Genomic DNA, 10,886 nt, shown 5'->3' with positions numbered 1-10,886 from the left:
CACCACCCAAAAGGCCAAGAACATATCACTCAAAAATAGGATTCAAATCCATCTATGTTCTTATTTGGTATTGAAACCATGTGGTTTAAAAGATGTGGACAAAGCAAAAAATTGTAGTTTTGAAATAAAAATTGATAGTGTGTGTAAGTTTTAGATAAAATCAGTTAATTTTTAATTCACATAAATAGATACATATACTAAATACTTTAATATCGTATCTTTTTAACTATCCAACTACAATATCAAATAGTTCCTGGCATGATTTAGTGGAGTTTATGTTTGATTTTTTAAAACTACCAACATATTTAAGTAAATAATATTGATAAATCAGATAGGTTAGAATATAAAATTTCTATATCAACTCAACTAATGAGGGCATGTCGAACTCATTAATTCTACCAAAATTTTTCTTTATCTTAAAATTTTGACATAAATTTTAGGATATTGATTTCAAATAACCTGATTAATATCAAAACTCCCTATATTTCTAAATGAACTTGAACACGCGGTAATAATTTGTAACAATGAGAATTAGCGTACCCTTTTATATGTTAGTTGTTACTTGTCTTATCATATAGTTATCACGTGGTAAATGGTATGAAGGGCAAATGTCTGCAACACAATTCTTCATAAAATACCAGAAAGGGAAAAAAAAAATTCCAGTCAAGTACTCGTGGTAGTGGAAGGGTTCGAGCCTTCATAAAAATTTTATGGGGGTTAATTTCAGTATTCTCTTATAATTAAGTGAAGACAATCTCTTTCTTATGAAATATAAGTAGAATAGACACATTCCTCGAATATTAGAGAGAATTTAAAATATATAAGCAAGTGATTCAGTATATTAATGTATGACGGTGGTCCTAATTATATAATATAATTATAAATATTAATTATAATATATGATGTAATATCAGTAACATCTCTGAATTTAAAAAAAAGGAAGTACTCGTGGTCGTGTCGAACTAAACTCTCACTCGAACGAAATTACTATAGTATCCTTTTACCAATTTCATGAGAACATAAGCGGACCCCCAAGCCGAAGTACCAATTTTTTCACATCATAGGTCCGGCAGTCCAGTCCCCAAGCGCAGAGAGTCACTGTAACACATTAACACTATTTCAGACTAAATTTTCCATCAGCTTTTCTCGGAAAATTTCAAGGTTATTTAACTTATTTTCCCTTTCCATGGCAAATGCCTGGAAGAGAGACACAAAACACCCAAAACTCACTCCCAAGATCCTCCTCTCACTCCTATTTCCCTGCCTCCTCCTCTTCTTCATCTTCTATTTCAACAGTCACTCATACAACCCAAACCCTAATCCTTATCTTTCTGTCACATCCAGTTTCCATTCCCCTTCCTTCCCTGCTTTCAATTGCCTAAAATGCCCCCAATCCCACCCCATAATTGCCAACGTGGTCGAAAATGTCAAATACCCATTTATATACTCTCTTTCGGATCTGGGAAACTTGCCCGACAAGCCACACAAAAACATTGTCAGGCTTCTAAAAGGGAAGCCCTTTAGGAAGCCCGATATATCGGTGACGATTCAGGAGATTTTGGAGAAAATGAAGAAGGAAGGTAAGAATGGGCTAGTTGTAGATGTCGGAGCTAATGTGGGCATGGCGAGTTTTGCAGCGGCTGTTATGGGATTTAGGGTTTTGAGTTTCGAGCCTGTTTTTGAGAACTTGCAACGGATTTGTGATGGGGTTTGGTTTAATAGAGTTGGGGATCTGGTTACTGTTTATGAGGCCGCTGTGTCTGATCGGATTGGGAATATTACATTTCATAAGGTAAATTGCAATATCTTATTTTTATATGTTGATTACATTTGTGCTGCTATGAGTTTTTTTTTCTTTTTCTTTTTCTGAGTGTTAAGAAGTTTATATGAAGTTTATTAAGTCTTGAATCTTGGAATTTATATAGTATCCTGAAGTTTGTGGTAGGTTATTGAAGTGCTATTTTAGCTTACTTGAACTATTGATCCAGCAGATGTATCTTCATGAGCAGCCATTTATGAAGTTTTGAGGGAAAATGTCATAAGTAGGAGATGATGTATCTGACGAGCTGTGTGGGGACTTTTTATATAGTTAAGATAAATTTGGATGAAGATCATGGTGCTCAAGCACCAGTAGTTTTTCTGCTTTTGATTTTAAGCTTGTATTCCTTTAGGATTTGCTGTAGGTGTTGCATGGAAGCATGGCATAGCTAGCTTCTGAATATAAAATTATAGCTATAAAGGGCGTTGGCTGGTTTTGTCCAATATAAATGTTCAGATGCTGAAATGATACAAAAGACCACCAGGTCTTATGAGTATTTATGAATTTTGTATAATTACTTTCGTGATCTGATTTTTGTTAGCCTTGCTTTTTTGTGCCAGTTGGTCGGTCGTCTTGACAATAGTGCTGTTTCAGCTACTGGTGCAAAATTGGCATTCAAGTCCAATGAAGAAATTGCACTTCAAGTAAGGTCCATCCCGCTTGATGAAGTAATCCCGGAGGCCGAGCCTGTGCTTCTCCTAAAAATAGATGTTCAGGGCTGGGAATATCATGTATTGAAGGGAGCCACAAAGTTGCTATCAAGAAAGAAAGGTGAATCTCCCTACCTAATCTATGAGGAAGACGAGCATCTGCTGCAAGCTAGCAACAGCAGTGCCAAAGAGATTCGGGAATTTCTTCATAGTGTGGGTTATCACCATTGTAACCAGCATGGTACAGATGCCCACTGCACCAAGGATTGATCAAAGTTTCAACTTAGCATCAGGAAAGCAAATCTAACTGCACCTCTGTTAGCTTGCATGCATTCACCCCCAAGGAAATCAGCTGCTCGGTGATAACAAGTATATCTTTTTTCAAAGAGAATACTTGACAGTGAAGAGGTTTTGATGATACTATTATCACACTGGTTTGCAACCGTAGTCTATGCAAATTTATTAGTCGAACTTCAGGCTTTTATTCATAACGATGAAAGCAACTGACTCAATCGAGGTTTGTAATTCAAGCGAAGGGGAGCCCAGCATCTGGGTCATATCTGTTGAGACTCCATTCTGTTATGAATCATTGGTCATCATCTGCACTGGTTGTTTTTGGAGCATCTAAAGTGTTATCTCACTGTTTACCTTCTATTCTATTCTCCTAATTTGGCAACTAATGTGTTGTTTTATTAGATTTTGATATGAAAAGAGTGAATAGTTTTATTAGAGTTTGTTATGGAGGAGTTATGAGATTGGACGGTGTTTAATATCTCTGGCTCGGATTTGTTCCTTAACAAAATGTTGCATTTCTAAGAAAACTTGCTTTTGTCATAGAATAGTGGAATGTTTTATTTTTAATAATGATTTTAGTCCAAGTTTTTACATTGTTGTTAACTGGAGTCCACTTGCCTCAAATAGTATTGTTAAATAGCCTTCTGTCTTTGGTTTCCTTTGTCGGAAAAAAGCAAACTTTGTTATAAGACGTGGTTTGTGCTTTTTGTCAGCTTAGCTTTGGCCACACATCTGAATATTTGTCACCGTTGTTTACTGAAAAATCTTCATTAAAATGATAATATAACTTTTAACTGACAACTAGCAGTGTTTGTCAAATAACTATAGTATTTGCTTTTACGGCTAGAGTTTCTTCTTATTCCACAGACAGCATACCAAAATGGATCCTGTTTGACGGCAACAAAAGTTTTACAAACTCATCAGGTGAATGAATCTCGCATAACTAAGCGTAGAAAAGAAAATTTTCCAAATAGACCCCAGCCCCAAAAATATAGGCATATGTAGTATGTACAACAAAAGTTATTTTTTTTTTGGTCTGTTAGAGACATACATTTTAAGAACTGACATGATCACAAGCAGTACTTCATGAGGTAAGACTTTAATCACTGATCTGATTTATTCAGAGATCACACAGTAATATATAGATCAATGTAGCTTCATCGGAGAGGGCCGACACTTGTGAGTTGTGACCCTGCAAGAAAAATTTAACACAGAACTGTAAGAGAGAGAAAGAGATACTGAGTGGAGCCTGGAACATGCATGTTTGGATGGTAATAGAAGCCTAGAGGGTTCTTGTCATACCATACGATTCAATGCTCATCCCTTACAGTGGCAATCGCAAGCCAAAGCGGTGTGATTATTTTGGCCCACTAGTTTTTGAAGGACCCGCTCTCTCCACCATAACATCATATAGTTGCTTGCCATTCTAGGTGTAATAAGGAAACAGCACATATCAAGGACTTCACTATGGAATTGCTAGCCCTGTAAGTTCACCACCCAAGTAATAACTTGCAAAACTTGCATTTAATGATAAGTGATAACTTACAAAAATTACAGGGAAGAAGTGAACTTGTCCTTCTGGCTTTGTTTGCGTCTCTTTAAAATACACCAGAATGGGGAAATTCGGCCACCATAACTCCCAATTCACAAAAGTTGAATATCTGATGAAGAATATTTAGGTAAGTTAGTCACTTTTTTTTTCCCTCAATTCTCGTGGAAGAAATAGAGTACTTACTTCCAGCGGTTTTTTCCACCCACAAACACATTTTCACCAGACTCATTGAGCTCATCTCCTACTTTGACCTCCTACAATCACAAATATCATTTGCACATGAAGTGCAAAGAATTTTAGAGGCTACTAGAAATATGCAGTATCAGGCTTTGAAATTCCAACTCTATATGTTCCTCACAGGCACAAGCAAACACTTCTTGTAAATTTAAAATGTGGTTAAATAAAACTGAAACAGAATCCAGTGTCCAATGCAAAACACAATGATATAGACTAATCTGAACAGGTAATCCAGTTGAAACCATCATCAAAACACCTGGTCTACAGAAGAATAAACCATCATGTTGTCTAATGCAGATACGAGACATAAAAGACGAAATGGCTGGAAATATTGAGTGAACTGACCAGAGCCTCATCATCAAAAACAAACCTCACTCTAGTAGTCTGGAAAAAGGAAGCAAGTGTTAGCTGACTTTAATTGAAAGGAGAATCAGTAAAAAGACAATACATCATAATTGATAGAAAGAGAGAGCCAATTTTACTAAAAAATCTAATCTCTATGCATATTTGTCATTATGACTGGTAGATCTCACCTCAGTGATTTCTCATAGGAGATTGTAAATGTAGTTAACAGTACAGAAGTAGTTGGCATGATCACCTATTACTATAAGATATAGCAAGATTTTGAAGTCTGCTTCTTACTGTCTTTTTTAGGTTATAATTACCTGGAATAGCAGAAGTAATCCAAGGAGACCAACTGGCGCCGCCGGTAACAGATTATTTGTATAAGCTAACCCACCAGCCACACCTGTATTATAAACAATTTATATAAGATATAAATGTTAAGCATAAATATAATCAAGTTCAAAGAAAGGAAGAATGAATAATTAGCAACTATAAAGGTACAAGGTATCAGATTTGTCTCATTGACTAGTGAGAAAACTCAAATTGTATCCTGACACAAATGGAAAAAAGACTTGCTGACAGGCCTGAGGGCAAATGGCATTTGTAATGTTAGATTTGCAATGGGGCTGGCTCCCACAGTCTACAATTTTTTTATGCATCTACAAACAATGAAGATGATAATTCAAGGATTCTAGAAGTCTTAATTTTAATAATACTTTTATTTTATGAAATTTACAGTCAATGAATGAAACAAAACTTGAGATAAGAGAACCTGGCTTGCATTTCAATGGCATTTTAATATAGCCCACAGCCTATCTACAACAGATAATTGTAAGCTTTGTTTATTAGAATGCAGTACACGATAAAACATACGCCAAAAGATTACTTATTTTACCCACCAATAAGTACAATTGGGATTCGATAATCTGGATCGGGAACCACAGTCTCTCTTTTCTTGACCTTTCTTCCAAGCTGCCAAAGTCAATAAAAATAGACCCATAAAGGAACTCGTTGATCAAGTTCTTTTAAGTATCCAGAAATAAGCTGTTCAAATCAATTCAAACAAAATTCTTATTCTGTACAATGATTTCCCGTTAATTTTCTATTGTCATTTCCAAATTGGTATAATTTACTAAAATTTCAACAGTTACAAGGTGATCAACGGTTAATTGTAAGCAACCAAAAAAAAAAGGGAATCTAAAATAAAGAAAGGCAGAGTATTATAAACCACTGAGGCAACCACAATGCGGCCTCCAACGCTGCTACTGATTTCTGTTCTTAAAAAACTTTGATCATGTATCACTTTGCCATGGAATGAACTCTTGCAATGCCTCAAATAACCACCACCCACTTCCTTATCTGTTTAAAATAAGCAGATAATTAGTCCCATACAGATTCATTTCTCGCTTGAATAATCAAAAGAATAGTTCACAGTTCAGAAAAAACTCAATACTTGGATTTTTTTTTTCAGCAAACTATAGGAAAATGCAAAAAAAAAAAAAAATGCAATAAAGATACTAAAATGGAGCAACATAAAAAAATACTACAAGGACATAACAGCACAATAAATAAACGCAAATTCATAAGTTTGAAGATTAAGACACTGTAGAAAGCTTACTGAGTGAAGGGAGGAATCTGGAAGTTGATAAGAGAGCGCTAGCCATTTTTTTTTTTTTGTTTTTCCAAAACAATTTCTCCGGTTTTCAAATTGATTTATGTACCTTGACGTAAATACACCCAAAACGACATCCTTGGAACTGCGAACGACCTTGTCTGGACTTCTTAGACAAGGTCATTTACGTAATTCAACAATAAGACTGCCCCCTTGTCTCTCTGTAGTGTAGTGTAGTGTGAGCCTGCCTTATCTACTGCTGATATCTGCATACGCAATGTATACTCGTTACCACCAACACTGAAACATATCCAAAGCAAAAGAACTTGAACTGAAACTAAAACTCTCTTAAGAATGTCAAATTCTCTTTGTTTCGCACCTGTTTCTTCCTTGAAATCTTCAAATAGACCCGGTATGTACTTAAAGACATATACATGTATTCAAATATGTTTATGTTTCAGATTAATTGCTGTATTTCTTTTCTTTTCTTCTGTGATAAGTATTTCATCTTTTCTTTTTATGGGTTATTGCAGGAATAGCTATTGAAAGCTCAGTTGCTCGAAAAGTTAGTCGGGTAAATGAAGTGTTTCACAGCTCAAAAACTGTCAAAATTCGATCTTTGAAAGTTAAGGTTAGAATCTGTTGTCCCAGATGCTAAAAGCTGGTTCATTTATTCAGTTTAGCCCGGATTCAATTTGATACCGTATAAAAGATGCTTAATTTCCCAACTTGTTTGTTGAACTTGAGTACACTGAGAAATAAGTTGAGGTTGCTTGACCCTTTTTGGCCATTTAAAATTTGAATTGAGAAGAGATGCTTTAGAATTCTAGGATTCGATGAAACGGTGCGTTGCTTGTATAGTAGTTAATCGTATGTGAAATTACAAGTATAAATACGGAGATAACGAAGGTTGATCGCCCGAGTTAAGGCAAATTAGAAACCAAACTCTTTCCATGGTTATCTGGTACCCCATCAGGCATACTAGAATGTTCGAACGGGCTGATGATGATGCTACGTTATGGTTGAAGGTGCTACAGTACTAGTGGAAGGTTGAGCAATCTTTTTTTTTTTTTTTTGGGGGGGGGGGGGGGGGGAGATTATCACAGAATTGAAGTTGAATAAATATTTTGGATGGTTATTTAATGAATTTAACTGTCTAAACAAATAGGTAGTATTCTTTTATGCTTAACTGCAAACAATTTAGATCTGGCTTAGCAAATAGGGATGGTGTTGTTGATTTGAGGTGGAAGTGCATTCGTTGGAAATTTTGTTTGTTAGTTTGAAATTTTGCTTATCTTCCTTTACGACATTCATTTTGGCTCAACAGGCTACGGATAGTAATCAAAGCAGCACAAAAACAAATAGCATAATCTGTCCTGATTGTGATGGGAATGGTAAGTGAAGTATGGGTTAGCCTTTTTACATTAGTTTATCTTGATTTTTTTCAGTTGTCTGATCCATTAGTTGTGAGCATGAAATAATTTCTCATTTATAAAACCACTCAGTGATGTTCTTAAATTTTTCTCTGTCCCTTTGTGTGTGTGTGTTTTTTGGTGGCCAATGGAATGATATATAATTTCCAATACATTGTTTTTGAGAAAGAGCAATTGCTTTCATGTACACCTGACAAATAATGTTTATGATCTTTTGGAGCTACCCACATGAGTGATTCTAGTTTGTAGCTGTTCTAATCTTCCTATATGACTACCAGGTGCCAAACAATGTTCTCAATGCAAAGGCAATGGTATTAATTCTGTGGATCACTTCAATGGACAGTTCAAAGCTGGCGGATTATGCTGGCTCTGCAGGTATGCATATAAACATGTTATTTTCTTTTCTTTTTTCGTAAAGTGCCGGATTTTTTGTACCAGTCTAAAGTACCACCATCATCATGACCTTTACATTTCCCTTGTAGAAGTAGCAGTGCTTAACACCTGGTTCATTCTTTTTGTCCACCCCTGCTTCCTTTCTTTCATGTTAATTCACAACTTTCTAAGTTTGATATTGATCTCTTGCTTGCATGACCTGATGCTTTCTATATAAGACCTAGTCTATGGCAATCAGTCGTTGCCACTTGTAAAATATCATGGTTTCAAAGCCCAGAAAAACATGTTCTTGTCAGTTTTCAATTCTTTCTGATGTTCATCTGCTATTTTTTCCATCATGAGTTCTCTAAAGTAATGTCATTGATCATGACAACAAGGAACTAGGCTTTGTTTATGTCTCATTTCATCACATTTCCTACATGCACTTCACTGACATAGCATCACTTTCATTACAAGACCTTATTTAACACATTTATCACTTTCTGTTTCAAATCTGGGTATATAGTTTAAACTCACGAAGCTAGAATGTTGAGTTTTTTTCAATCTGGAAAAATACTGTGTGGCTTGTGCTGCTACTTTTCTTCCACTAAAAGATATGCAGCACTGAAGACTGTCCATATGATACTTCCCAACAAAACAGTCTGCCCCTTGTGTTCTTATTAATTTCCAGATATTTAGATGAAACGATCTGCTGAATTGAGAGATGTTTCTGCTTTGTATGAGCCTTCTGTTCTGACTCCCTGATCAGAAGTCAGCTTCCTATGTGGCCCTTATAAATTATAAGTGCCTTCTCTCATTTGAATCAACATTTGATACTATTAAACGCGTGGTTTCTTGCAGGGGAAAAAGAGAGATCTTGTGTGGGAATTGTAATGGAGCTGGCTTTATGGGTGGTTTTATGAGCACAGGTGATTAGCTAAAAGTCAGCTAGGAAATTGAGTTTTGGATGGATTATGCTTGCCTGCAAGCCTACATGTTTAATTTCATTTTTCAGTCTTATTTGTGTATCTTGAATGATTGTCACGTGCATTCTTGCTTCTTGGACGTCCCCCATGTTCAATGAAAATTCTAAATCATTTTGATGCAGTGGTTTAAAAACTCACAAGTTCCCTACCAAAAAGATTAAAATGAAAATGCCTAATAATATTGTAATTGTTTTTTAAGCGGAACTTATTGGTTGAAATCTGTGCAAAACGTGTGCATGGTCGCGCCAGGTAGGGGTCGAACCTACGACTTTCTGCTTAGGAAACAGACGCTCTATCCACTGAGCTACAGGCGCCGCTTGCGGTCTACTTGTTTGTAATAATTTTTTTTCAAATGAAAAATTGTTTCCAAATGACGTAACAAAAACATGAAAATGAAACGAAAGGCACTAAAAATCAGCTGCAAAATGCTTACCAATTTTGTGAAAGACATTAAGACAATAACTAATCATCAGCCCAAATTAAACAACTGACAGCTTCATATGCGCATAAAAGGCATCCAAAATCAGGTGCAAAATGATTTAACAATCTTGGGAAAGACATTAACTACGGGCCACAATACAAGAAATTGCCAACGTGACAAGCATTTAAAGACTGCAATATCCTTGACTTAACATCGACCGAAAAACAAGAAAAATTAATGGCAACAATTATGTCGTCGTCATCTACACAACTGCGGAGCCAGAGCCACGGCGACACTGATTGAAACCAAACCACACTCCGTCTGGAATGAACGTGTTGTAGAAGAAGGTCACAGTTCTGATATTTTGACCGCAGATCTTCACGCTCTCTGGCTTCCATCCGTCCGATCCGCTCCTCAGCAAGTACTGATAACAGATGTCGTAAGTACACGGCCCGCTTATTTGGAATGTATCGGTGGAACAGCTCTCAAATGTTCTTGAATATGGGTCATCAAGCCTCTTTATATACACCTAAAGAACATCAAATTTCAAGTCAAAAACAAAATTTTCCAAATACCCATCGGTGCGAAAGATATTTTCTTTAATGGGATGCTTATCTTATTTTTTTTTTTTTCAAAAATATTTTGATTATGTTTGACTCCTAACAACGCAAAATCAGTATACAAACCTCGTTACCATAGGCGTCACCGAATGCGAGACTGATCTTGTCTCTGGTGTAGGACTTTGAAGAGCAGCTGGTCTTTATGATCACAGTGTATGAACAGCTCTTTGCAGCCACCTGCAGCTGCAGTGGGTAAATTTTTTGGATTGCGATAAACTAATTAAAAAAAAAGAAAAAATAAAAATTATGTTTGATTTTGAACAATGAGATTATAAATTTGTTGACTTTGAGAAGAAATACCTGGACTGTCTTGGGCTCGAAGGATTTGATTTCTGTGGGACTGATGATAGATGATCCAGCATGTGAGAAAATGGTCGCGGTGGCAAAGATCAGCAAAAATAACAAAAGTTTCACCATTTTCTTCGGCTTCTTTCGTTAGATTTGTCTAGGGAGAGTTTGAAGCGCTCTAGATATATATCAGTTCATTCCACACCACACACACACACAAGGCAGCTACAGCTACAGCAACAACATTAACTGATATA

General features: G+C 36.0%; 4 protein-coding genes and 1 non-coding gene across 6 annotated transcripts; 2 read left to right on the top strand and 3 right to left on the bottom strand.

Moving 5' to 3' along the window:
• Positions 1-1,045: 1,045 nt before the first annotated feature.
• Positions 1,046-3,354, top strand: LOC102627262 (hypothetical protein). Its single transcript, XM_006475772.4, has 2 exons — positions 1,046-1,792; positions 2,380-3,354. Exons 1-2 carry the CDS (start codon positions 1,187-1,189, stop codon positions 2,737-2,739), a joined length of 966 nt encoding a protein of 321 aa, XP_006475835.1. The 5' UTR covers positions 1,046-1,186; the 3' UTR covers positions 2,740-3,354.
• A 353-nt stretch (positions 3,355-3,707) lies between these two features.
• LOC102627549 (hypothetical protein) lies at positions 3,708-6,678 on the bottom strand. The gene is made up of 9 exons (XM_052435637.1): positions 6,516-6,678; positions 6,126-6,256; positions 5,797-5,869; positions 5,218-5,300; positions 4,898-4,936; positions 4,499-4,569; positions 4,310-4,424; positions 4,066-4,189; positions 3,708-3,955 (listed from the first exon to the last, which is right to left on the bottom strand). The coding sequence occupies exons 1-8, from the start codon at positions 6,559-6,561 to the stop codon at positions 4,121-4,123; spliced, it is 627 nt and encodes a 208-aa protein (XP_052291597.1). The 5' UTR covers positions 6,562-6,678; the 3' UTR covers positions 3,708-3,955; positions 4,066-4,120.
• A 75-nt stretch (positions 6,679-6,753) lies between these two features.
• LOC102627939 (hypothetical protein) lies at positions 6,754-9,417 on the top strand. The gene is made up of 5 exons (XM_006475774.4): positions 6,754-6,921; positions 7,043-7,140; positions 7,837-7,903; positions 8,221-8,317; positions 9,176-9,417. Exons 1-5 carry the CDS (start codon positions 6,864-6,866, stop codon positions 9,249-9,251), a joined length of 396 nt encoding a protein of 131 aa, XP_006475837.1. The 5' UTR covers positions 6,754-6,863; the 3' UTR covers positions 9,252-9,417.
• A 124-nt stretch (positions 9,418-9,541) lies between these two features.
• On the bottom strand, positions 9,542-9,614 carry TRNAR-CCU (transfer RNA arginine (anticodon CCU)). The gene has a single exon. It is a non-coding gene; the product is annotated as a tRNA-Arg (tRNA).
• Positions 9,615-9,779: 165 nt separating this feature from the next.
• On the bottom strand, positions 9,780-10,886 carry LOC102628231 (embryo-specific protein ATS3A). 2 transcript variants are annotated; one of them, XM_006475776.4, is made up of 3 exons: positions 10,642-10,886; positions 10,408-10,518; positions 9,780-10,250 (listed from the first exon to the last, which is right to left on the bottom strand). In XM_006475776.4, the coding sequence occupies exons 1-3, from the start codon at positions 10,756-10,758 to the stop codon at positions 9,984-9,986; spliced, it is 495 nt and encodes a 164-aa protein (XP_006475839.2). In that variant the 5' UTR covers positions 10,759-10,886; the 3' UTR covers positions 9,780-9,983. The 2 variants fall into 2 exon arrangements, with proteins under 2 accessions (XP_006475839.2, XP_006475838.2); XM_006475775.4 differs by having other exon boundaries at positions 10,408-10,524; positions 10,642-10,883.

The sequence above is a fragment of the Citrus sinensis genome, chromosome 1, assembly GCF_022201045.2.
Source record: "Citrus sinensis cultivar Valencia sweet orange chromosome 1, DVS_A1.0, whole genome shotgun sequence".
In the NCBI taxonomy this organism is placed as follows: Eukaryota; Viridiplantae; Streptophyta; class Magnoliopsida; order Sapindales; family Rutaceae; genus Citrus; species Citrus sinensis.
Note: the sequence above shows the minus strand (reverse complement) of the source record. Positions and strands in the feature narration are given on the sequence as shown.